This window comes from Beta vulgaris, chromosome 3 (assembly GCF_026745355.1).
Source record: "Beta vulgaris subsp. vulgaris cultivar EL10 chromosome 3, EL10.2, whole genome shotgun sequence".
NCBI lineage: Eukaryota > Viridiplantae > Streptophyta > Magnoliopsida > Caryophyllales > Amaranthaceae > Beta > Beta vulgaris.
In genome coordinates this window covers 55,414,635-55,442,080 of record NC_079204.1, presented here as the reverse complement: position 1 = coordinate 55,442,080, position 27,446 = coordinate 55,414,635, and the positions used below count along the sequence as shown (strand labels likewise).

The 27,446-nt window shown below is 31.7% G+C and overlaps 1 protein-coding gene and 1 long non-coding RNA gene across 2 annotated transcripts; one reads left to right on the top strand and one right to left on the bottom strand.

Moving 5' to 3' along the window:
- Window positions 1–2,499: 2,499 nt before the first annotated feature.
- LOC104889748 (cytochrome P450 98A2-like) lies at window positions 2,500–6,639 on the top strand. Its single transcript, XM_010675046.3, has 3 exons — window positions 2,500–2,995; window positions 3,991–4,355; window positions 6,004–6,639. The coding sequence occupies exons 1-3, from the start codon at window positions 2,500–2,502 to the stop codon at window positions 6,637–6,639; spliced, it is 1,497 nt and encodes a 498-aa protein (XP_010673348.3).
- Window positions 6,640–17,909: 11,270 nt separating this feature from the next.
- On the bottom strand, window positions 17,910–26,897 carry LOC125495438 (uncharacterized). Its single transcript, XR_008968522.1, has 3 exons — window positions 26,409–26,897; window positions 21,366–23,240; window positions 17,910–18,192 (listed from the first exon to the last, which is right to left on the bottom strand). It is a non-coding gene; the product is annotated as an uncharacterized LOC125495438 (long non-coding RNA).
- Window positions 26,898–27,446: the final 549 nt, after the last annotated feature.

Sequence of the window (27,446 nt, the reverse complement as noted above, 5' to 3'; positions counted from 1 at the left end):
ATTCAATTCAATTCCGAATAGAACAGGCCCTAAAACTATTGAAATCGAATAAGGAAAAGCATTAGAAATGGGAAAACACCACAATCATAGTTCACATCCAACAACCAAGTAGAAATAAGGGGGTTAACATGTATTGGGTATATGCAAGGGAATAAAAAAAACTTAATAAACACCTCTAAAATCGTTGTTAGGGAGTTTAGAGTCATAATTATGCAATAAAACCTATATTTCGAGATGTTATCACCTAACTAGGCCAAGTTAGGAATTGAAATCAAACCCAAGTTAATAACAATCAACAAGTGATGAAAATCAACTAATCAATCATTCATGGAGGTCAACCACATAAAAGTAAACCATTAAATGGACAACAAAAGGATCAAAGGTGATGGAGCTCACATCAACTAAGTCACCAAGCAATAAAAATCAATGGTTAATGCACAAATCCCAAACACCCAATAAACTTTACTCATGAAAATAGTTGCAAACAATAATTGGGCTACTCTTAATCCTAGTTAATGAACTATTCACTATCCATTATACTACTAGACATCCTAAACAGGGAAAAATAAACTAGCAATAAATCACTAATCTAAAAATAGAAAAAACAAAAATTCAATGATTTAAAGTAAAAACAAAGCAAAATCTAGTGAACAAACAAGGAGAAAATGAAAACTTTAAGAAGATCTATACAAATATATTAGAAGGAGTGCATAAACAAGAAACTGGGCCACGTGGCGCTTTCCCTAGGGAGTTTTAGTTCATGTACAATAAAAAAATTTAGAAATTGCGTAGTATAGGATTTGATCTCGAGACCTCAAGTACATATACTAAAGTCTTAATCACTAGACTAAGTTCTATTTAGTGTTATTATCATAAAGTAATATTAATAAATAAAATTTTTTCTTACTCGGGGCATTGCCCGGGCCTAATAGCTAGTTAAATAATAAAAACTTGAAACTAACAAAGTAGAAATGTATAAAAACAATGAGAAAGAAAGGAAGGATTGAGAGGATTATTAAGGAAATAAGAAACTTCAAAGAAATTGTAACTTTTTCATTGATTTTCAATCTCCAAACTACACTCCATTGAGCCAAGTTTTCTCTCTCCTACACTAGTAAACAAGATTACGATTCTAAAAATCTGGATTCTTTCCCAAAATAGGGTAGAGGAGTATTTATACCTCCTCTAATTACAAAATTCATAAAACAAAAGAAATCCGGGAAAAGGCCCAACGACCAGTGGCCCGGGAGGGCTTAGATTGGCTCGGGGGGGCTGGTGAGAGGAGCCTGGGTGGGCTCACTGGATGGCCCGGGCGGTGCAGGGTGAATGGGCCAGGTCTGGTACCCCGGGCGTGCGTCAAATTTCCAGGCAAGAGGCAGTAAGTTTGCCTGATGTAGCGCCAGGGCAGGCTCATTGGCCCGGACGGGTTTTGGCCCAGGCTGGCTGTTGGTAGCTCGAGCAGTCCTTGGACGTTTTCTTCTTTTTGCTTCACTTTTTGCTCCCCTCTAAGCTTGTAGGAACTTGAGTTCATACACCTCAAAGATCAAATAGAAGAGTAGGGGAGGGGAATGCAAATACATGTACACATGTGCTAAGAGAGAGAAAGATAGAAAAAGAGGTAAAATAAAGAAAAAGAAAATTAAAATTGAAAATAGTTCAAGTAAAATAGCCTAAAAAGTAAAAAGTACCCTAAGAGTGAGATGATAAATCTCACTCATTATATATTTGGTTTCTTTAAATTTTGTCATATGCCTCAATGAACAAAAACAAAATTGACAGTTGTTAATCATTGAAAATCCTATATTTGACCTAATTTACAAGTTTGAGGATAGAAGATTTCTGATGTTTTGGGTTTTTCCATTGTAAAATTTGAAAATAAATAGAATGTGAATTAAAGAAAGACACGATTGTATCATATTTATTTAATACTATTTCGATTATATAATGTTTTTGTATCATTTTTGTGATGTCATTTCTGTAATGTTTTATATCATTCTTATAATTGTCAGTTTTACAATATATTGTCTCATTTTATAAAATATTGTCTAATTCTTATAACATATGATATCATTTAATTTTTTTACAATAACGTCTCATTTATATAAGTCTCATCATTATAACATTTTGCTTTATTATTATGTCTCATTGATATGACATTATGTTTCATTTATATGAGTTTTAATTTATAACATTTTTTCATTAATTAACACTTTAATTAATAATCTTAAACACCAAAATACATTTTAAGAAAAGTGCCTCATTTATAAGACTATCAATTAAAGGTGTTTCAAGAAAAGAAAAAAAATTCTTAGAATAACACCTATAATTAATAGTAATAGTAAAAACTCCTATAATTAATAATCATAAAACTCCTATAATCCCATAAGATAGTCTTAATTAATAGTCTTAAAATACCAATGTACGTTTTTTTCTAACACTTATATTTAGCTATTTCTTGTCCCATTTATCTTGTGATCACCTCTTTCACTTGTTAAAAAAATGGTTCATCTATCACTAGCCTTTATACCAACTATCCTTGTCATAATCTTACTAATGTACCGTCGCATTTTACGGGTCAAATTCAAGCTTCCCCCAGGCCCAAGGCCATGGCCCATTGTGGGTAACATATACAACCTAAAACCAGTCCATTTCAAGTGCTTCTATGAATGGGCCCAAGCATATGGCCCATTTATATCGGTATGGTTCGGGTCGGACCTAAACGTCATCGTTTCGAGCTCGGATTTGGCTAAGGAAGTGTTGAAACATCATGATCGAGAGTTGGCTAATAGATATAGAATTAAATCTCAAACAACTTTTATCAAAGATGGTATGGATCTCACTTGGGCTGATTACGGGCCTCATTATGTTAAAGTAAGAAAATTGTGTACTCATGCATTATTCAGCAGTAAGAAAATTGAGGCCCAAAGGCCCATTAGAGAAGAGGAGGTCACTACCATGATTGAGTCCATCTATAGGGATTGCAATAGTTCAAGTGGTATGCTCCTTTTTCATGATTCTTTTTTTTTTTTTGCTTTTTGTTATTAATTTATGCATCATATACATTTTAAACTTTGCCTCTTCTAACTTTGGATAGTATATCTTGAGGGGATAGTTGGGAATGGGAGGGATTATTCTAGCTTTGAATGAATAGCGATGTTCGGAGAAGGTTAAGGTCATGTGCAGGATGAACAACTGCACATGACTTCAAACTATAAGTGTCTAATTCTATTAGTTGTTTAAAGAAAATAAAATCTATAAACTATTCCTTTCCGATATTATCGAGTGTAATGTTGTATGCAAATTTAAAGAGATTAATTTCTATTTGGTGTTTTTCTTCTTCTCATTCTATTCTCCAATTAAACCCCATTAATAAATCTTTGTCTCTTATTATTCATAAAAAAATTAATCTTTATAATTTATTTTAGCACAAAGACCTGATTTTATTATGAGACGGCCCTCCCGATATTTGGTACAATAGCAAGGGATGTTGGGATGGTAACTTTTACCATTTGAAATGATGCTTCACAAATGTTAATAAAACTATCTTTTGGAATACTAAATGTCAAAAGCTACCAAAATGGAGTTTATGGTATTTCCTCCATACTATATTAATATTTCTACTTGAAATTTTGACACTATTTTTTTAAAATAGGTAAGGACTGTGGTGTGTGGTGTGCTCGCACAGGCCCCACCTAGAAGCCTATTTCAAGCCATAAACCCCCACCCCCCCACCCCCTCCCTAGTCCCCTTCCCTTTAATCCCAAGTAAATGCTTGGGGTAGGAATTGAATATTAGAGAAGATGGGAATACTCACCACTTGAGCGAACCTCAATTCCTAATCTTCAGACTACTTTGATTCTTATCAACAAATACTTTAGGGAGTCTACTTCTAACTCTTACAGTGACATAGATGAAGTGATGAACAATAATATTTCCGTTTTGCTATGTGCATCCAGAAACTTATTAATTTATTTTCCTTGAAAAACATAGAAAAATGCGTGATAACATTGAGGAAATACTTGGTGGAAGTGGCACTAAATCATGTCACTAGGATAACATTTGGTAAGAGATTTTTCAACTCAGAAAGAGAACTAGATGAGCAAGGACAAGAGTTTATGCGCATAATACTTGGAGTGAGGGAGACTAAGAGGCCAAGTATGGTGGTGGAGCATGTACCATGGCTGCAATGGCTGTCATGCTTCTATGATCAACCTCTGGACGAGCATCGAGATCGAATGGACCGCTTCGCCAAGGCGATCATGGAGGAGGAAGATAAGCAACATTTGCTTGATGCTTTGCTTTCATGGAAGGACGAGTATGGCCTAAGTGAAGAAACCATCGTAGGCCTCCTTTGGGTATGTTGATGTATTTAAAATCTTAGTAGTAACTTAAACATGCGCATATAATAGTTATCATTGCTAGCTCTTATTTTCGAGAATTTTCAATGGTAGATTCAACTTCTTTTTTTTTTTTCATTGCTACGCCTTAATTTTCCTAATTTATCCAAATATAGCATTGATGAAGTTTAAACCTTAATTTCATGTTTAATTTTAATACTTATGTTAAGTTTTAATTTGCCTAAGCCGTACTAACCCTGATTTATTTAGGTTAAAGAGTAGGTCAATATTAATCTTTATGATGAATCCTAACATATCTTGATATACTATATATTTTTTTTAGTAGTATTCATACTCTTCATGTGCTTTTTGTCTTCTAACATATATAATCTATACCCAAGGGAAAAAATTACAGAGTGATGGAGTAAAAGAAGATGAATTTGCCATGTAATTTTTATTTACTCCATTACACATGGATGGAGTAAATAAAATAAATATGAAATTAACGTTTAAGCTTAATTTATGCTACATTTGCGTAAATTAGAAAAAACTGAGGCCTAGCTAGCAATGGGAATAAAAAAAAAAAGTTGAATCAACCATTGGAAATTCTCAATAATAGAAGCCTACCATTGAGAATTTCTCTAATTATAGTATGTTATCAGGTCATTTACTCAGTTGTATATATATCTCATTGACGACTTTGCTTTATTAGGGCAAAGCCACTCTTGTCTTCAAATTAATCCAATTCAATTACTTATTTATCATATTTTCACGCATGGCTGATCTGTTTCACAATACTAGTTAAAAAGAAAATGAAACTTTTAAGTTAGCTGAAACTGATAAGGTAGCTAATTAGCTTAAATATTTGACAAAATTAGTTGCTTAAACTGATAAATTATTTTGGCGCAATTAATTGTTATCAAAATCTTAGAAAGTTCTAGTCACTGATTTTGATAAGTTAATTAAAAAATTTAATTTGTCTATTTCAGTTATTTTAACCACCTAAATACTACCAATTATTTTCGAATATAAAAATATAATATTCAAGCATCTTATAATTTAAGATATCTAAAACACTTTCCCGAACATAGCCATAATATAAAGTTACTTTAGGTAGAGATTTTGACTAACAATAAATTACCTCCCTCCAACAAAAGAAAGTACAAACTTGATCATGAGAAAGCTAACGTTGTCGTATAGTATTATTGTAGGTTGATGGCAACTACATTAGTTGGCAATATTTTTGAAGGTGATACTCAAAACGTGGACCATGAATTATGTCTATAATACTACTCTTCTTGAATCTATGCACTCGAACAGGAAAAAATAGAAATTAACGTAACGATCAATAGTAACTTATGTTGTTCATATCTTGTTGACTTGCTATATCTTTATAACGTTTTCATGTTTCTTCTTGTTAGACTAATTGCTATGCCTCTTTATAATTCTTCTCTTGAAAAGAATCATAACAATTTTCTAAATTTCAAAGTAATTTTTCATGTTTGTTAATTAAATACGTTAATTTTTAATTTGTCAAGTTCAATAGTGAGCATTATAATGAAATTATGGTTTTGTGCATGTAAAAGAAGTATGGATTTAATGAAGATATGATACATGTTGGTGAGCAACTAGCTATTTCATGCAAATTATATTGCCTTTTTTATAGGACATGGTGATGGCAGGTATGGACACAATCGCAATCACAGTTGAATGGGCAATGACAGAACTACTTAGACACCCAAGAGTCATACAAAAAGCTCATTATGAACTAGATGACATAATTGGTCATGAAAGATATATAACTGAAGAAGATATGATAAACCTTCCATATTTACAAGCTATCATCAAGGAAGCCCTAAGGATGCACCCTCCAACCCCTTTAATGCTACCACATAAAGCTAATGCCAACATCAACATTCAAGGCTATGACATTCCTAAGGGAACCATTGTCCTTGTGAATGTTTGGGCTATCGCCCGTGACCCGGAAATTTGGTTGAACCCACATGAGTTTCGACCCGAACGATTCCTTGATGAGGAAGATGTGGACATCATGGGTCATGATTTTAGATTGTTACCATTTGGGGCAGGTAGACGTATTTGCATGGGTGCACAAATGAGCATAAATCTGGTTACATTGATGTTGGGTCATCTTTTGCACCACTTTGATTGGTGCCCACCAATTGGAGTTAAACCTGAAGAAATTTCCATGGCCGAGATCCCTGGAGCTGTTAGTTATATGGCCACTCCTCTCCAAATTGTGCCTCTTCCTAGGTTACCTGCGCACTTGTACAAACGTAATTAATTGATAATATGTAATTAAGTACCTAGTAGTATTTCTTAGACCAAAAAGTAATTGTTTAAATAATTTCTTTCAAGGAAAACAAGATTAAAACAAGCATTATTCTTGCAAATTAATAAATTCTTTAATTTTTATTTTAATTGTTTACATTGTTGTAATCCTATTTGTTTTTTTGTTTATTTAAGTTAACTTTAATGGTTGAAACATTCATACAATCTACCAAAAATAATAAGAAGTATTTTCTAAAGGAAAAGGTTTCGGATACTCAGTATGTATTGATGTCATTAGGGCATAACATATCGGTATACATATTTCATAATAGAATAGAATTTTTTTATATTTAATTAATTTTTTTGTTTACTATTCGTATAGTTGTGCCGCCTCTTTTGAAAGAAGTAAAAAAAAAAATCAAGATATATAATAACTTAAATAATTTTTTTTTTTTTCATTTTTCATTTTCTATTCTCTATCAAATATTCACATATTGATGTTGAGCATTTTTTTTTAACATTCAAATCATGAAGGTATAATTGGTCAAAAAATAAAAAATGGTAAAGGATTAGTACTTCATTCCCGATAGTCATTTACTTAATCGGTAGATAGGAGCATCTCTGGATTGGAATAAAGTACAAAGAAGAGGAGGGGTGATTCGAACCTGTAATATATCGTTCAGAGCACCTCAATCTTAACCACGTCCAAGACATCCTTGGTTCTGTATCGGAATTTGTGGGAGTACTGCGTGATCTTTTTTACACGTACTATTATTACTAAACTAGTATTTGGGCCCGGACGTTGCTCCGGGTTGATACTGTTTTACAAATTTTATATGCATTTTTTTCATTCCCATTAAAATATATTAAGGAAAACTCAACATTTAAAAGGTACAAATATAATAATGTGGAGACTTAAAGCATGATTAAAAGTTGGTTGAGATGGTAATTGTATCATATATAATTGCAAGAGATCATGGGTTCATATCTTATTGCAAGCTAATTTTACTTTTGTTATTGACATGATTTATCACTTGTGTCATGTGGCGTGTATACATTGTCACGCACGCCTTTTTAATCTATACTATTATCTAAAGCAGAAGACAAAAGCTGACGTGTCAAGCTCACATTAACCGAGCAATTCTAGAGCTCCTCACAATTAAACGCTCAATGAGAGTGTCCACGTGGCAATGCATGTTTTTTTGGCCGAAAAATTAATGAAAAATGCAAATAATTTCGGAAATTAAATGATTCATTTTTTAATTTAGGCAATTAATATCATGATCTCATAAGAGATTTCCGGAAATCAAGGATATTCCATTCATATAGTAATGTGATTGAGAGTTAATTATGGGTACAATTTTGTAATTCAAAATTCAATTTACTATTAGTGTTGGCCAAAATTTTTTTTTGCCATATTGGGTTTTTACGAATATTTTACTAACCAACTAAATACGGAAAGTAATTTAAATTATCAATCAATCTTAATTATTGCCTCCCTTAATGGTAATTGTCAATCAATCAGTTAATTTAAATTGATACTATCCGAAATTATATTACCAATCAATCAATAGTTATTCTGATTGTCAATCAACCATAATTTTGGATACTAATTACCTAAATAACGTAAATATGCAAAATAAACGTATCATTTTTTAGTATAAATAGTGTCGTTTTCTCTTCAAACATCCCAACTCATTTTCGGATTTTCAATTTGCATATTGATGTCAACTTCTTCCCCTATCTCTAAGTCAATATTATGTTCTCCTCGAAACATAATAGAAACACAACATCCATCCAAAAAATGGCCCGCTAAAGTTGAATCCGGTCTCTCTCATTCTTAATCTTTCTCTTTCAAAACGAAAAAATGGCTCCATTCAATGAAATCATTCAATAATATGGAATGATTTTGTTGAACCCTAGTTTTGATAATGACAAAGAAACAAAGGAACAAACTAAGTAGTGAACTAATGAATTATTTAAGTGTATGGTGTCTAAGGTATCAATGCAAGGAACTGGGAGAATACAAAGTCAATGAAGAAGTCAAGAGAGGATTTCAAAGGCTAAGTAAAGAAGTTTCTATGTTGATACTGGAGCAAGCATTGGATCAAGAATAATAGAAGCTAGGCGTTTTATTTTCTAGTTCCAATGTAAAGGAACAAGAAAGAATGGTAAGGAACTGTGGCAGAATATTTGAGAATGAAGCGTTTGTTCCTCTGTAAGGAACAAACTCAGTGGCACTTAGTAAAATGTTAAAGGAACTGAATAATATAAGGAACTAGACTTAGGCGTGTAACGGTTAAATGATAATGGAGTAAGTCATGCCTAGATTATAGGAAATTAGTTATTTCTAATTTCAAATGATAAAATCAGTTTTATAAAAAGAAAATCTGTTTTGAAAAGATATTATTTTTCGGAAAATAAGAAAATAATATCCGGTTGTTAGAAAGATATTTATTTCAAAGATATTATTTTCTTAAAGTTAGAAATTCAGATTTAAAGATAAAAAGAGTTTATAAAAACTGATTTTCGGATAATGTTGAAGGAACTCCTATTATTTAGGAGTAATGGCTGCATTTTATCCACGTTATTTAGAGTTCATGGGATCATGGGACATGATGTATAAACGTGTTCCTTAGGGGAAGGAACATCATGGGTAAATGGATTAAAACGTGTACTCAAACATTACTCCCACGTTCTTCATGATTACCACTATAAATATAGAAGTCTAGATAAGTTCCAAATTGTGTCTGACTAAGTAATTAAGTGAGTTTAACTTATTAAGTGTCAGTGCCTTCATTCTCTCATAATAGCCATTTGTTCTTTGCCTTCTTACTCTAATTCCACTAAGCTTATTTCGATCAATTGTATTTTGGTTTTTGGGGTAAGGGAACTTTGAGTGAAGTTCTGTAAGAGAAAGGCTTTGAGTGAAGCTTGTATGTGTGAGAAAACTTCGAGTGAAGTTGAGAGGAATGCTGTTAAGGGAACAGTGGTTCAGGAACTTGAGTTTAGGAACTCAAGGTAGGGCTCGAGTTAGAATTAGGTTGTAACAGAGTTGTTTGGCCTAATTAGTGAAAGTGTTGAGTTTAAAATCCCTAGTGGTCGAGGTTGTTTCTTCTTGTTGGGCCCAAGAAGTTTTTCCTCGTAAAAATCCCTTGTGTTCCTTTAGCTTGTTTATTCGTTTAAGTTTTAATTTCCGCAAAAAGTTACGTTTATTTCTACACCTACAATTCACCCCCCCTCTTGTAGTGTTCCTAGGGAAATAACAGATTTTACTAATTTCGAATGAATGAAGATTGTTACATGCGTTTATTTATTCGAATTCGAAAAATAATGGATGAATTCTCCAAACGCGATGGAAGAAAATTTCATAATCATCATCATCATAAAACATCACAATCGAGATTTTGAGTACTTTTTATGAAAGTAACATCGATCTATTTGTATAATATTTTAGTATTTAAATAATAGGAATAGACTTTTTTTTAATTAATTGTTTTATAATTCATCCTGTAAATTCCGTTTTTTATTTTGTTATCATTTCTTTATGTATTTTATTGTTTGTTAATTCATCAAATGTAATCGTCCTTATCCCTGTTGAATAATAATAAATTCATTTCTTTTTATTCTTTCGTCATATTTATATTCAAATTTGATTAATGGTTTGATACATTTTGGTTGTTCTTTATGCAATTTGAAGGTTATTCTAGACTCAAACAATCATATTACTTCAAATTCTTCATTTTTATTAAGATTCCAACGCAATTACACATCATACATTCAATATTTACACACATTGTAATTATATTATACTATATAATTAGTCAACTACAAACAATGTATAAGACAATTTCAATATTTCATTTTCTTATAATTAGACATCTCATTCATAATATCACAAACAAATTTGCACGCAAAAAATACAACATAGTTAGATAACAATAGTTGCATCATTGTATAACTTACCTCAATTTGGACACAAAACAAAATCGATCATCAGTAGAAGACGTGGTTACATGAGAAAGAATGTTGGTAATAATCTCAGTAGAGAGGTAGAATAATATGTTAGTTTTTTTCGGTTCTTTAAACTCCATGAATTAACCTTTTTAGTTTTTTCTATATGCCTTAATTATTTCTAATTTGTGATTATATTGTCAATCCAAACTATAGTAAGATAGTACTGTTGAATGTTTTAACTTAATTAAATTCCATTTGCGATGTAAAGTAACACTATTAGATGTTATATATGATTCGAGCCTATTGAAGTTTGATGTAGTATGTAATAGGCAATTGACTAATTGTCTTAAAATCATATGAATAGTCTATGTAGCTACTGCAGCCAAATCAATTGATTAGATGCAGATTCCAATACAGATTATTATAAAAGTATAATAGAGGAGGAAGGCATAAGTTAGAAAGACCACCTAACTTTGATTGAAGATAAGTTATTTTGATCCACAAAAAGTTGGTGATTATTTAATCGCCACGCCATAATTTTATTTGGTATTGCTATAGGAAACATACACCAATCACGCACAATCTATCTATCATTCTATCTATACTATTATCTAAAGTAAAATCCAAAATCCTACGTGTCAAGCTCACATTAACCGGGAAATTCTAGAGCTTCTCACAATTAAACTCTCAGTGTCCACGTGGCAATGCAGAATATTTTGGCCGAAAATTATATGAAAAATGCAAAAAAAAAAATCGTGATTTGTGTTTGATTGATTTTTTAAATTAGGCAATTAATATTATGATATCATATGAGATTTCCGGAAATCAAGCACATTCCATTTATAAATTAATGTGATTGATGTTAATTATGGGTACAATTACGTAATTCAAAATTCAAATTAATATTGGTGTTGTCCGAAGATTCTAATTGCCATAGTGGGTAACTACGAAAATTTTACTAACCAACTAAATACGGGAAGTAATTTAAATTATCAATCAATCTTAATTATTGCCTCCCTTAATGGTAATTGTCAATCAATCAGTTAATTTAAATTGATACTATCCGAAATTATGTTACCAATCAATCAATAGTTATTCTGATTGTCAATCAACCATAATTTTAGATACTAATTACCTAAATAACGTAAATATGCAAAATAAACGTATCATTTTTTTGTATAAATAGTGTCGTTTTCTCTTCAAACATCCCAACTCATTTTCGGATTCTCAATTTGCATATTGATGTCAACTTCTTCCCCTATCTCTACATCAATATTATGTTCTCCTCCAAACATAATAGAAACTGAAAATCCATCCAAAAAATGGCCCGCTAATGTTGAATATTTGAATTTTTTAGATGTTGAATCTATGGTTTTAACTATTTTTCGTGGAGGGTATCTTTATGTCCACAACGTGTCCAGTATGTTTACATATCATTTTAAGAAACGCAATGAAGTTTGGGCTTATGTTGAAGACGTTAAGACAACAATACATGGATTTTCTTTAAGTAATTGACATTAATAACCATCATTGTGCGTATATAATGGCGAGGTAATATTATCTTATAATATCCATTATGATTCTGATGTTGACAAATAAAAAAAAAAATTTAAGGTTGTAAACCTTCTATATATATTACATGATAATTTAACATAATTGTAGCTAGGTAATATTTGATAACTAAAATTAAGGCTAAAATCAGGATTGAAATATTTGCCAACTATACATAGATATGTATTCCTATTACATAATATATATTATGTATGTATATCAATTCTAATAGTTTATAATATTCATTCAAATAATATATTAAGATAGAGTATGATTATTCATTTTTAATATTTCAATTCATCCACCAATTCGAAATGAATAATGAAAATGATGATCCAAATGCATCAAAACAATATCATCATGTTAAGAAGGGAAGGGGTTCAAAACGACATGCATATCATACAGGTATGTATTCATCTAACTGTTTATAGTTAGGTTTTATATATGAATATATGATATTCCATCTTCTTCCGAATAAATACAATATAACTAATTATTAAATTACAATTAAACTATAAACAAATTACAGTAACTAATTATTACATTTAACATTTCACGATATTGATGGAATATCAAATATTTCTTATAAAAACTAATTATAAACGGTTTAGTAATCATTTTTTAAAGCAAAGAAAAATAATATATAAATAGTCTAATATATAAGTATTAGGATTCTCACCTAAATTCTTCATACATCTTGTGCGATGTGTTATAAAGTGTTTGATTATACTCATGTTATTCGAATGCATATCCACATGAAAATAACAAAATAAATAAAATATTATTATTTCAATAAAACATTATATTTAAGACTATTAATTACAATTGATGAAGTTGTTAACTTTCAGAAATAGCAAACACTAATATTTTATTTCATGGCAATATGTACGTTTATTATATATACAAGTATTCCTTCTACTAAATTATATGTTTGATTAGCAGACTTACTCGAAATCCAATCCCATACTTTGTCGCCAAGAGTAGAAGAGGATTTTACAAGTCAACGCTCTATTTAACCGATATTTCAAATGGTAATATATTTATCATTATTTTATAATTTAAATTTCATCATTTTCGAATGTTTATAGTTATGACATATTTGATAATTTTAAAATAAATAGTTGTGACAAGCTTTGAAACACAAGTGCAATCAAATGAAAATCCATATTCACCAATCATATATGCAAGGGGCAATACGAAAGGAGAAGTACAAATTAGCAAGGGAAAACAGGAAATATATATTACATGAAAAGCGTAACAAGAATCATAACATGTTACATGGTATGTATTGTTCATTGTATTTGTCTATACATATTTGCTTATATTATCATTTAATATTTGTGGTTATGTGAAATATAACATTTTTTTGATTTTTTGCAGATAATGTTAGTCAAGAACAAGAACTACATTTTCATTCTCAAAGAAGTCACATAAGTTGTATTACTCAAAGAACTCCTTTATGCGACATATCTAATTGTATTTCTATTGCATAATATTCCCATTATAATGTTAAATAGTTAAAAGCTCATGAATTTGTTATTTTTTTATACTACTCTATTTGTAATTATAGATGACATACAATATGTTATAGTAATAATAGATGTCATATTTGTTTTTGCTTTATTTATCGTTAGTTTGAAAACTAATAGAAACAACATTTTTATCAATTTACTGTAAATAAAAAAAATTAATTTTGCTTCATATATTCGTTTAGTTGTATGGAATAACATTTTAATACATATCCTTAACAATTGATTCACATAATTTAAGGTTGCATTTGAAACTTAAAGTTAATCTAATTACAAAGCCCAACACAGAAATTTGATTAAAAAAATCTAGATTTTATTTGTATTGCACTAATATTTGTTTCTTCAAATTAAAATATGTTTATGTTAGATTATATTGTGCATATTTAAGTTTTTTCCAATTTAATTTAATCAAGAAACTATACATATTATGGATAAAAATACAAAAGTAAAGAAATTAATACCTTACAATGTATTTTCTTGAAGTCTACTAAATCTCCTTTGCAACATACTGACATGCAACCCAGTTTTTAATTTTAACTGCATAATTGCAAAATTCGTTTAAATAAATATTATAATCAACATTGGTTAAATATATATTGATGTACAGAAATAAAAACGTTAAATATAAAGTTTTACCTGAAATTCAATTTAGTTGAACTGTAAAATATACCAACTTATTGTTGATATTCCACTAACATCTATATATTTAAAACCAATAAAATCATATTATTATTCAATAGTACACTGTTTTACATTTAAATTATAATTTTAAAAAATATTAGGACTTTATTTCTTATTTTCATTATGTTGAAGATGACATTTTAATTTTAAAGAAATATTAACATGCAATCTAAATACTCAATCACATTTGTAATAATAACTAATAATATTAACAATTATAATGAAAAAAATTTGTAATTATAAATTCATCATGTATAATTATATGTTCGTACGAAAAAAAAATTGTATATGCAAAATATTTTTTTCACTTCCTATTAAACTTATGTATCTTAAATTGACCCATAATTCACCAAATTTTTACATGCAAATCAATATAACAATATAATTTATTGTAGTTATTCATATCTTTTTAAGTAATATCAAGAAAAATTAAAAACTGCATATAAATATAAGACAAACTATATCTACATAAACGAAAAAAAAACATGTTAAAATTACCAAAAATATTTGTTTCTTACTTTCATTATATTGAAGATAAAAATTTAATTTTCAAGAAACATTAACATGTAATCTAACTACTCAATCATATTTGTATTAATAACCAGTAATATGAATAATTTTAATGAAAGAAAAATTTTAATTATAGATTCATCATGTATACTATTATCGGAAGTAAAAAATTATAAACGAAATATTTTTGTCACTCTTCCTGTTAACCTTATTTAGCTTAAATTCACCCATTATTCATCATAATTTTTACATGCAAATCAAATTTCGAATATTCATTATTGTATTTATTCATATTTTTATAAGAAAAAGCAAAAAAAATATAACACTACATATCCATATAACAGATACTATATAAACAAAAACGAAAAAAAAGAATGTTAAAACTTACCAAAAATCTTTAATTTCCATCTTGAATATGTTGAGATGATGACATGCAACTACATTTTGCAAGTAATTCGTCCATAACTAATCAACATTTGAGAAATTCCCGAATTAAAACTTCGAAAAAATGGAAATATGTAACATTTCCATATTATTTTCTACCGGAGATATTTCGAACCAAATAAATCTGACTTTTTTTGTGTTCTCATGTTTGATGGTGAATTTGTGTATTTGATTTCGAAAATAAAAATTTTGTAGGACAAAATCGTGAGAAATGAAGAATATTTCGAAATTTTTGGAGGAGTAGATGAAGAGATTTTGAAGAATTCTAGAGAGAAGTTAGAGAGTAGAGAATAAAAGAAGTTGTTCATGAGTTTGAGAAATGAAATAAGTAAATGAGGAATGCATGTGAATCATCACAAATATAATAATAAATGTTGCTTATAAATGTTGTTTTGACCGAAATATAATCACTACATGTTGGCTTATAATTTGATATTTTGTACATAGTCAAATGGTATGTTACAAATGTTATTCTATGTTTTTAAAAGAAAACAAATAATATATAGGTTAATTTATGAAAGAATCTATTTTAATGTCAAAAAACATGAATTTTAAGAAGACTTTATATGTAAACATATTATCTTTAACCCTCTCAATATTAATTTATTTGTGATACTATGAGTACTTAAGATATAGTCATAATAAAATATTATTATTTAAATTTAATTAATTAGTATAATGACAAATTATCGTTTGTTTGGTTTTCATTTGCAATTATATTGTAGTTATATAACTTCACTTTTTGTATGTATTGTTTAGTTTTATTTTTTTTGCAGTATCCTCTCAAGATCTCTAAATCAAGTTGTATCAAAACAAATTGAACAACGATGTGCAAGGCAAAAAAGAAAACTAATATTATTACAAAGACGTGAAAAATTTCGGCAATTTAGGGACGCAACAATCCGTATTTAATTCCAATGTTTTTTGTCGTTCATTGAACGGTATAGATGTGTACTATAGAGGCTATTATTATACGAAATATTATCGTACGTTAAGTATAAACTTATTTTATCTTTTCGTATTATATTCAGATGGATCCGTTGTTAATTCACCGTTAATAAGCACAATATTTAATGATTCAAGTATTATTTGTACTACTCCATTGGGGCGTATAGGTAAATATATGATAAATTCCCTTTATATGGTAATTAAATTTTAATGTTGATATTAAGATAATTAATATACAAATTTTTATTTTTCTAGATTTGCAATCATCATCTTCTAAGTCGTCTTTTGAGGCACCGCTAAACACAACTATTGCTAACAATAATCCTACCACCATTGTTATTAACATATACGCTTTACATACATTCCGATATTTAATTATTATTATTTATATTAAACGATTAAATAAAATTAATATGCAAAATCTCATATGATATTTATTTGACATTTACTTTAGCCACACAATCTCCTTCTGATATTGCCAGAAGTAACATAACGCTGATTATGTTAGAAAAAAGAGCTCGAGGCATGCATTCTCTAATTTTCAATGAAGTGATTGTATTCGACAATTACATCGATTTATTTATTTATATTAACTAAAACGCAATAATTAATAGACAGCTCTATGGTTTCTGGAGACATGTTGGAATTCGCACAATCTCATAGTAATATTAGATCTAAGAGACATGTGGTTCGAAGTTCAAATATCCTTAAAATCAGTTACACGGAGAATTATAAATGGTATTAATTTATTATTTACTTATTTAACATAATATGTAATATTTGAAGTACTTTTCACATCATATCTAAAATGTATTATTTTTTATGATTGTTATATAAAGATGAAAATATTGAATCAAGTTCTCATGACCAATCAAATACTACCGTTCAAGATGAGTGTGTTACAGAAGACGATAATGACAACGACATCAATTATATGGATATCGTTACAAGTTGGCATATAATTTTTAATAACTATTGCAAATCATGTGAAACATCATACTTATTATTATAATTTGTTGTGTTTTCTTCTTATTTATGTTTATATCGCATATTTATTACTGATTTTGTTTTTTCACAAAGAGCTACTCAGATTTAGGAGACCCAACATATGTCTGTGAGTTTTGTGGCGCGGAAATGTGGTTTGATGAGAGAGTCAACAAGAAAACCAAAAAAATCAAGCCAAAGTTTTCATTGTGTTGCATGCAAGGGAAGGTTCAATTACCTCTGCTAAAACATCCACCTCAAATTATTTAAGATCTATTGAAGAAGAAACATAATAGAAGCAACCACTTTCTTGAGAATATAAGAGGATATAATGTATTCGTTTACATCAATGGGTGGAAGGATTATTTCACCTACAACTAAAGGTCGAGGTCCATAAATTACAAAATTGGTGGTCAAAATCATCACTTAATAGGTACTGTAACAGCCCGAATTCTCCCGACCAGCTTACAAAGGATTAAGCACAGCGAAAGAGACTCTGGTCGAGATAACCCGAACTATTACCATCACACTCACCGAACTACATCGGAGAGTGTGGAACTCGAGTCCCAATTCTATTCAAATTGATTAACTATTGCAACTATGCTCTGATTCCCAGATTTTATTCCCATAAATTTCTACAGAAAATCCGGCAGAATTTCCTTTGAAAATAGGACAACGCTAAAGCGAAAAATAATATGAACCTGTTACAATTTCAATTTATAAAATATTTCCAAATCCCAAAGCTGAACAACCTCAACGCTTTCGCGGAGCAACGACCAACAGAGAATCAAGAGCACTAGCTAACGATTCTTAAATGAAGAAATAAATTATAGAAAATAAACGATTAACTATTACAAGTGGAGCGTCCTCACTTCAATAACAAATATAATACTGCACCATCTCGTATCCGCTTCAGCTTGTAAAAGAATAACTCACGGCTTCAACCTGAAACATATAAGATACTGCCACCCACCAAGTGACAGGCCACAGAAATGACAAAACAACGTACACACATCAGCAAAGCTGAGTACTAACCCATAAACAAGAGTAACACATGCTTTGGTGGTTTTTACTTGAAAATGACTCAGCAGTCAACATAAGTTCAATAATCACATCCATCATAGCATGCTTAGCAACAATAATCTTGTTGAACGTACATATTATATTTCTAGTTCCACATTTCATAATACATCATTAATCACATAATAACAAACACACTAAGGTGACTCCTAACAATGATACGTTTCATATATTCTCATTTAATCAACCTTTTAACTTACCACGATTCCATAGTAGGAATATGAGGTCACCAACTTTGAAATAAATAATATACTTTACTTCCTTTAATTGATTTCTTATCAGAAATCCAAACTTATGTTTTCATACTCTATCAATCATTCCCTTATACTGTCGTACATAAACCCTTATCAGGCAATAAATGACATAATAACTTTCATCATAACGATTCCTTATCGGGAATCCAATAATGAGATATGATTCCTTATCGAGAATCCACATAACAAGATACGATACGATTCCTTATCCGGAATCTAACGTTAGTATCACTTACCATGATATGCCTCCTTATCAGGAAACCAATATCGATATTCATATTCATATACTGAATAAACATTCATTACTTACCTGATATGATTCCTTATCGGGAATCCGATATCGAAACAATTTACCACGATACGATTCCTTATCGAGGATCCACTATCGATATAACTTTCATACTTTGAAATAACATTCCTTTTAACTAGGGGGAAAGAGAACGCGGCGGAGGAGACAAAGCTTACACTCCGACAGTGGGGGTCGTCACCCAACCATTCACTTTACTTTTGGCCAATAACCGCGACTAGTCCGGAGTACATTTTTCCGCTGATTTCATCGACCATTCACAGGTTTCACATTACCTGATATATCGCCCGATTATCGCCTCACAGAGTAATGGGCAGGTTTCCCTGTGAGGCCCCCAAGGTTCACAGTCCATGGGCACTGTTCATGTCACCTCATCCGTCGACTCAGACGAGGCTACTTTCCCCTTTCAGATTCCTTTCGATTATCGTTCATAACTCACTCGCCATTCTTAGAACTATTCGATAGTTATAGTAATCCTTGACAATCATTGAACAACAAGCAAGGCTTCTTCTTAGAGAGTTATAATCGCTTAAGTATTTCGAGGCCAATATAGTTATGCATTTCGATTCAACTCAATTACAATTACAAAACATACTTACCACACAAGTAACTAATCATATTCTATAAAATACCCAACCATAGTGACAATAAGTCTCTCAGCTAGAATTAACTAGCGAGAGTTACTAACCCGATTTCACACATCACATACTTTTGCATATAGATAGTTCATATTCTTTGTCATTTCACCAATATCTATGTAGACTCATCTCAATCATGATAATAACGATTATCAAATATCAACAATACTCGCAATAGGTCTCTTACCTAGAATTAACTAAGGAGAGTTAAGTTACATATCACACTCCAGGTCATTAATCAAAGATTGATTAATGAAAATAATCAGTTCTGATTCATACTTTACCATTAGTGGAATTCCAATGAACATATTTAACAACAAACTCAACTACGACCCATGGCCATAATCCTATAGAACGAGTTTATCTCATTACTAATTAGGAACCCATTCCATTATCCGAGTGAGACTTCTTCAAAATAATCCACAATCATATTGATTTACGTAGTTAGACACACGCATTAATTTAGTTTAGTGAATCACTAGTCAAGTAGCCTGACTTTATTATCTTATTCCATTTATAGTTATCAAACTGAATACTTTATTAACCACAACTTCACTGATTTAATCCATAACTTATAAAACTAACTCCAGTACTCTTAGCATTACTAACAAGGACTAGTTAATTCTCTTTCTAACTTAATATGAGAAAACTAATTAAATTAACTCATGAAGACACTCTAGTGTAGACTTTCATCTAATTATTCATCTTCTTATAATTATACTCAACCAACTTTAGAACATTTTCTTAGTTAGGCCGTCATCACAAAATCATCCACCTAGTATTCATATCATTGTAATAAAGACCTTCGAAACTCTAAACTCATAATTGTACTTTTTACTCTACACCACATATTTGATTTTCTATAGCTCAATTCTACAATAAATAATACGTTCCAACAAATTTGAAAAAGCAAAACATGGAAATAAATTTCATTCTTACATTAGTCCATTCGATAATCATGTATCTTTAGATACTAACAAGCATCACCCGAACCATAAAGCATTAACAATTCAACTTAGAGTTCTAATCAATAATCAACAATATAATAACCACACCAAAAACCGCTATAATAACAACTACCACAACAACCATCTAGTAATACCAACTAATTGTAGCTTAATAACCCTTATTCAACCAACAAGAAACTAATTTGATAACTATTTGAAGATACAATTGATTTAATCCAGCTAGGTTTCAATACCCAAACTATTCTACAAACTCATTATGTTTTGCAAATAATCAAGTTAGTACTTTATTGTTCTTAGAATTGAAACTAATAACAACAATACAGCTACAATATAAAATCAGGCATCAATATAACAACAACATGAACATGGTCATCAAAAACACAACTCACAGCATAAGATAGGGAAAAGTACCCTTTTCGCTCGACCACTTCTCACAGCGACAGACAAGGCGACTCATGATGGCACGACAACAGCAACGGACCAGAGGAGAAACACGGGACAGGGGGAAACCATGGCAGCAGCAACAACTAAACCAACCCTTCTAAGTAAACTGATTTAGGAACTTATAATTACAAATCCTCTCAGAAATCAACATTACACCAATTTAATTTATTACTTAAATAAAAGAGCTTCCTCAATCTTAATTTACCACCAACAATTCACGAAAAGACATTAGAACCCCATTTATGAAATCAACTAGCATAAACACAAATTAATTTTCATATATTGATTCATAACCAATTCACAATAATTCATCATCATATCCACAATAATTCAATATTATCAACTACATCAAACATCAACAACTCATAATCAATTCACTAATCTTCAATTAGAATTAAAGAAAAACAGAATTAGTATCAAAGGAAGGAGAACACGGTGTAGTACCTTTACAAGAGGTAACACACCACTGCAGCAACTCCAAGAAGTGGTGGCTACCACCAGTAGCGACACCGCGTCGCAGATGAGCAGCAACAACCAACGAGAGAGAGAGGTACAAGCACGGGAAAGAAAAACCGACCGTCAGCGGCACCACGGACCACAACCAGCAGCAGCACGACGACGTGCGGTGGTGGCGGAGCACCACACAACAGCAGCGTCGAGAGCGGCAGCACAACCGCGAACAACAACAACCAGCGCGACAGTACTAGCGACGAAGAACAAAAACGCGACAAGGAGAAAGAGAGCTTCGAGGGAGGAGAGAGAAACACAAGGCCGCGGTGGCTCGCGAGCAGCACCGCACACACAGCGTCGAAGAGAGAAGGACAACGCAGCAAGTGAGAGGGGGTCGGGGTTTCACGGGTTTGGGGTTTGCTTCACAAGAGAGAGAGAAAGGTTTAAGGGGTGGGGTTTGGGTTTATCACCAAACCGACATACTAAAAGGGATTTTTATCAAGTTTCCAAATAATACAATCGGATAGGAATGAAGATGTATACCGAATTTGTGTTTCATTATGGCCAAATACACCCAACTAAAATTTAATCGCTTAATTTCAAAATAGTTCCAATAAGAATAATTTCGTAAAATTTAAACTAATAAATATATTACAAATACGACAACTAAAGTGTCACATCCTGAATCAAATAAAATATGAAAATCTAGAACATAATTAACTTAATAATTATAATTAGCTTTTAAATAAACGCTCTTAAAAACAGGGCTATTACATATTACCACCCTTATCAAAAGTTTCGTCCTCGAAACTTGCAAATAATTATACTCAGAAAACCAAAATCTCAAACTCCAAAGACATTAGACGTCCAGCCTCCATTCTACCATCATCTTTTGTATCTCTACTTCAACTTGATTCGCGAAATCAAGGAGCAAAGAAATTCTCTACTTCGACTTGACTCTACAATATCAAGGAGCAAAGAAAACAGAAGGGACAAACTTGTTGGCATTGGATTTCAATCATCCCATTTGTAGAGATTTCGTTTGAAAATCATTTACTTAAGCAAATCATATAGGTTTTCTCGAAATACACACTTTTAGGTAAATAATATTAGAGACAATCGAGTCATAACAAGATAACAATATACACATTAGCAAATATACACGCAAGTAATACCTATTCATATGAATGGGTCCATATAGCACACGCTTAAGCGCAAACACTCATCCGGCTTGATTCATTTATACCTAACTTTTTAGTCAATCCATTATACCTATATTAAACCCTTACACTATGATATGAAGATCATAGCGTATCAAAAAACTACTCAAGCTCTGATACCACTTGTAACAGCCCGAATTCTCCCGACCAGCTTACAAAGGATTAAGCACAGCGAAAGAGACTCTGGTCGAGATAACCCGAACTATTACCATCACACTCACCGAACTACATCGGAGAGTGTGGAACTCGAGTCCCAATTCTATTCAAATTGATTAACTATTGCAACTATGCTCTGATTCCCAGATTTTATTCCCATAAATTTCTACAGAAAATCCGGCAGAATTTCCTTTGAAAATAGGACAACGCTAAAGCGAAAAATAATATGAACCTGTTACAATTTCAATTTATAAAATATTTCCAAATCCCAAAGCTGAACAACCTCAACGCTTTCGCGGAGCAACGACCAACAGAGAATCAAGAGCACTAGCTAACGATTCTTAAATGAAGAAATAAATTATAGAAAATAAACGATTAACTATTACAAGTGGAGCGTCCTCACTTCAATAACAAATATAATACTGCACCATCTCGTATCCGCTTCAGCTTGTAAAAGAATAACTCACGGCTTCAACCTGAAACATATAAGATACTGCCACCAACCAAGTGACAGGCCACAGAAATGACAAAACAACGTACACACATCAGCAAAGCTGAGTACTAACCCATAAACAAGAGTAACACATGCTTTGGTGGTTTTTACTTGAAAATGACTCAGCAGTCAACATAAGTTCAATAATCACATCCATCATAGCATGCTTAGCAACAATAATCTTGTTGAACGTACATATTATATTTCTAGTTCCACATTTCATAATACATCATTAATCACATAATAACAAACACACTAAGGTGACTCCTAACAATGATACGTTTCATATATTCTCATTTAATCAACCTTTTAACTTACCACGATTCCATAGTAGGAATATGAGGTCACCAACTTTGAAATAAATAATATACTTTACTTCCTTTAATTGATTTCTTATCAGAAATCCAAACTTATGTTTTCATACTCTATCAATCATTCCCTTATACTGTCGTACATAAACCCTTATCAGGCAATAAATGACATAATAACTTTCATCATAACGATTCCTTATCGGGAATCCAATAATGAGATATGATTCCTTATCGAGAATCCACATAACAAGATACGATTCCTTATCCGGAATCTAACGTTAGTATCACTTACCATGATATGCCTCCTTATCAGGAAACCAATATCGATATTCATATTCATATACTGAATAAACATTCATTACTTACCTGATATGATTCCTTATCGGGAATCCGATATCGAAACAATTTACCACGATACGATTCCTTATCGAGGATCCACTATCGATATAACTTTCATACTTTGAAATAACATTCCTTTTAACTAGGGGGAAAGAGAACGCGGCGGAGGAGACAAAGCTTACACTCCGACAGTGGGGGTCGTCACCCAACCATTCACTTTACTTTTGGCCAATAACGCGACTAGTCCGGAGTACATTTTTCCGCTGATTTCATCGACCATTCACAGGTTTCACATTACCTGATATATCGCCCGATTATCGCCTCACAGAGTAATGGGCAGGTTTCCCTGTGAGGCCCCCAAGGTTCACAGTCCATGGGGCACTGTTCATGTCACCTCATCCGTCGACTCAGACGAGGCTACTTTCCCCTTTCAGATTCCTTTCGATTATCGTTCATAACTCACTCGCCATTCTTAGAACTATTCGATAGTTATAGTAATCCTTGACAATCATTGAACAACAAGCAAGGCTTCTTCTTAGAGAGTTATAATCGCTTAAGTATTTCGAGGCCAATATAGTTATGCATTTCGATTCAACTCAATTACAATTACAAAACATACTTACCACACAAGTAACTAATCATATTCTATAAAATACCCAACCATAGTGACAATAAGTCTCTCAGCTAGAATTAACTAGCGAGAGTTACTAACCCGATTTACACATCACATACTTTTGCATATAGATAGTTCATATTCTTTGTCATTTCACCAATATCTATGTAGACTCATCTCAATCATGATAATAACGATTATCAAATATCAACAATACTCGCAATAGGTCTCTTACCTAGAATTAACTAAGGAGAGTTAAGTTACATATCACACTCCAGGTCATTAATCAAAGATTGATTAATGAAAATAATCAGTTCTGATTCATACTTTACCATTAGTGGAATTCCAATGAACATATTTAACAACAAACTCAACTACGACCCATGGCCATAATCCTATAGAACGAGTTTATCTCATTACTAATTAGGAACCCATTCCATTATCCGAGTGAGACTTCTTCAAAATAATCCACAATCATATTGATTTACGTAGTTAGACACACGCATTAATTTAGTTTAGTGAATCACTAGTCAAGTAGCCTGACTTTATTATCTTATTCCATTTATAGTTATCAAACTGAATACTTTATTAACCACAACTTCACTGATTTAATCCATAACTTATAAAACTAACTCCAGTACTCTTAGCATTACTAACAAGGACTAGTTAATTCTCTTTCTAACTTAATATGAGAAAACTAATTAAATTAACTCATGAAGACACTCTAGTGTAGACTTTCATCTAATTATTCATCTTCTTATAATTATACTCAACCAACTTTAGAACATTTTCTTAGTTAGGCCGTCATCACAAAATCATCCACCTAGTATTCATATCATTGTAATAAAGACCTTCGAAACTCTAAACTCATAATTGTACTTTTTACTCTACACCACATATTTGATTTTCTATAGCTCAATTCTACAATAAATAATACGTTCCAACAAATTTGAAAAAGCAAAACATGGAAATAAATTTCATTCTTACATTAGTCCATTCGATAATCATGTATCTTTAGATACTAACAAGCATCACCCGAACCATAAAGCATTAACAATTCAACTTAGAGTTCTAATCAATAATCAACAATATAATAACCACACCAAAAACCGCTATAATAACAACTACCACAACAACCATCTAGTAATACCAACTAATTGTAGCTTAATAACCCTTATTCAACCAACAAGAAACTAATTTGATAACTATTTGAAGATACAATTGATTTAATCCAGCTAGGTTTCAATACCCAAACTATTCTACAAATCATTATGTTTTTGCAAATAATCAAGTTAGTACTTTATTGTTCTTAGAATTGAAACTAATAACAACAATACAGCTACAATATAAAATCAGGCATCAATATAACAACAACATGAACATGGTCATCAAAAACACAACTCACAGCATAAGATAGGGAAAAGTACCCTTTTCGCTCGACCACTTCTCACAGCGACAGACAAGGCGACTCATGATGGCACGACAACAGCAACGGACCAGAGGAGAAACACGGGACAGGGGGAAACCATGGCAGCAGCAACAACTAAACCAACCCTTCTAAGTAAACTGATTTAGGAACTTATAATTACAAATCCTCTCAGAAATCAACATTACACCAATTTAATTTATTACTTAAATAAAAGAGCTTCCTCAATCTTAATTTACCACCAACAATTCACGAAAAGACATTAGAACCCCATTTATGAAATCAACTAGCATAAACACAAATTAATTTTCATATATTGATTCATAACCAATTCACAATAATTATCATCATATCCACAATAATTCAATATTATCAACTACATCAAACATCAACAACTCATAATCAATTCACTAATCTTCAATTAGAATTAAAGAAAAAACAGAATTAGTATCAAAGGAAGGAAGAACACGGTGTAGTACCTTTACAAGAGGTAACACACCACTGCAGCAACTCCAAGAACTGGTGGCTACCACCAGTAGCGACACCGCGTCGCAGATGAGCAGCAACAACCAACGAGAGAGAGAGAGGTACAAGCAGGGGAAGAAAAACCGACCATCAGCGGCACCACGGACCACAACCAGCAGCAGCACGACGACGTGCGGTGGTGGCGGAGCACCACACAACAGCAGCGTCGAGGAGCGGCAGCACAACCGCGAACAACAACAACCAGCGCGACAGTACTAGCGACGAAGAACAAAAACGCGACAAGGAGAAAGAGAGCTTCGAGGGAGGAGAGAGAAACACAAGGCCGCGGTGGCTCGCGAGCAGCACCGCACACACAGCGTCGAAGAGAGAAGGACAACGCAGCAAGTGAGAGGGGGTCGGGGTTTCACGGGTTTGGGGTTTGCTTCACAAGAGAGAGAGAAAGGTTTAAGGGGTGGGGTTTGGGTTATCACCAAACCGACATACTAAAAGGGATTTTTATCAAGTTTCCAAATAATACAATCGGATAGGAATGAAGATGTATACCGAATTTGTGTTTCATTATGGCCAAATACACCCAACTAAAATTTAATCTTAATTTCAAAATAGTTCCAATAAGAATAATTTCGTAAAATTTAAACTAATAAATATATTACAAATACGACAACTAAAGTGTCACATCCTGAATCAAATAAAATATGAAAATCTAGAACATAATTAACTTAATAATTATAATTAGCTTTTAAATAAACGCTCTTAAAAACAGGGCTATTACTATTACCACCCTTATCAAAAGTTTCGTCCTCAAACTTGCAAATAATTATTCTCAGAAAACCAAAATCTCAAACTCCAAAGACATTAGACGTCCAGCCTCCATTCTACCATCATCTTTTGTATCTCTACTTCAACTTGATTCGCGAAATCAAGGAGCAAAGAAATTCTCTACTTCGACTTGACTCTACAATATCAAGGAGCAAAGAAAACAGAAGGGACAAACTTGTTGGCATTGGATTTCAATCATCCCATTTGTAGAG

Coding starts and splice junctions, on each gene's coding strand:
- LOC104889748 (XM_010675046.3), top strand. CDS start 2,500: ATGGTTCATCTATCACTAGCCTTTATACCAACTATCCTTGTCATAATC. Junction 2,996..3,990: donor GGATTGCAATAGTTCAAGTG/GTATGCTCCTTT, acceptor TGAAAAACATAG/AAAAATGCGTGATAACATTG. Junction 4,356..6,003: donor CCATCGTAGGCCTCCTTTGG/GTATGTTGATGT, acceptor CCTTTTTTATAG/GACATGGTGATGGCAGGTAT.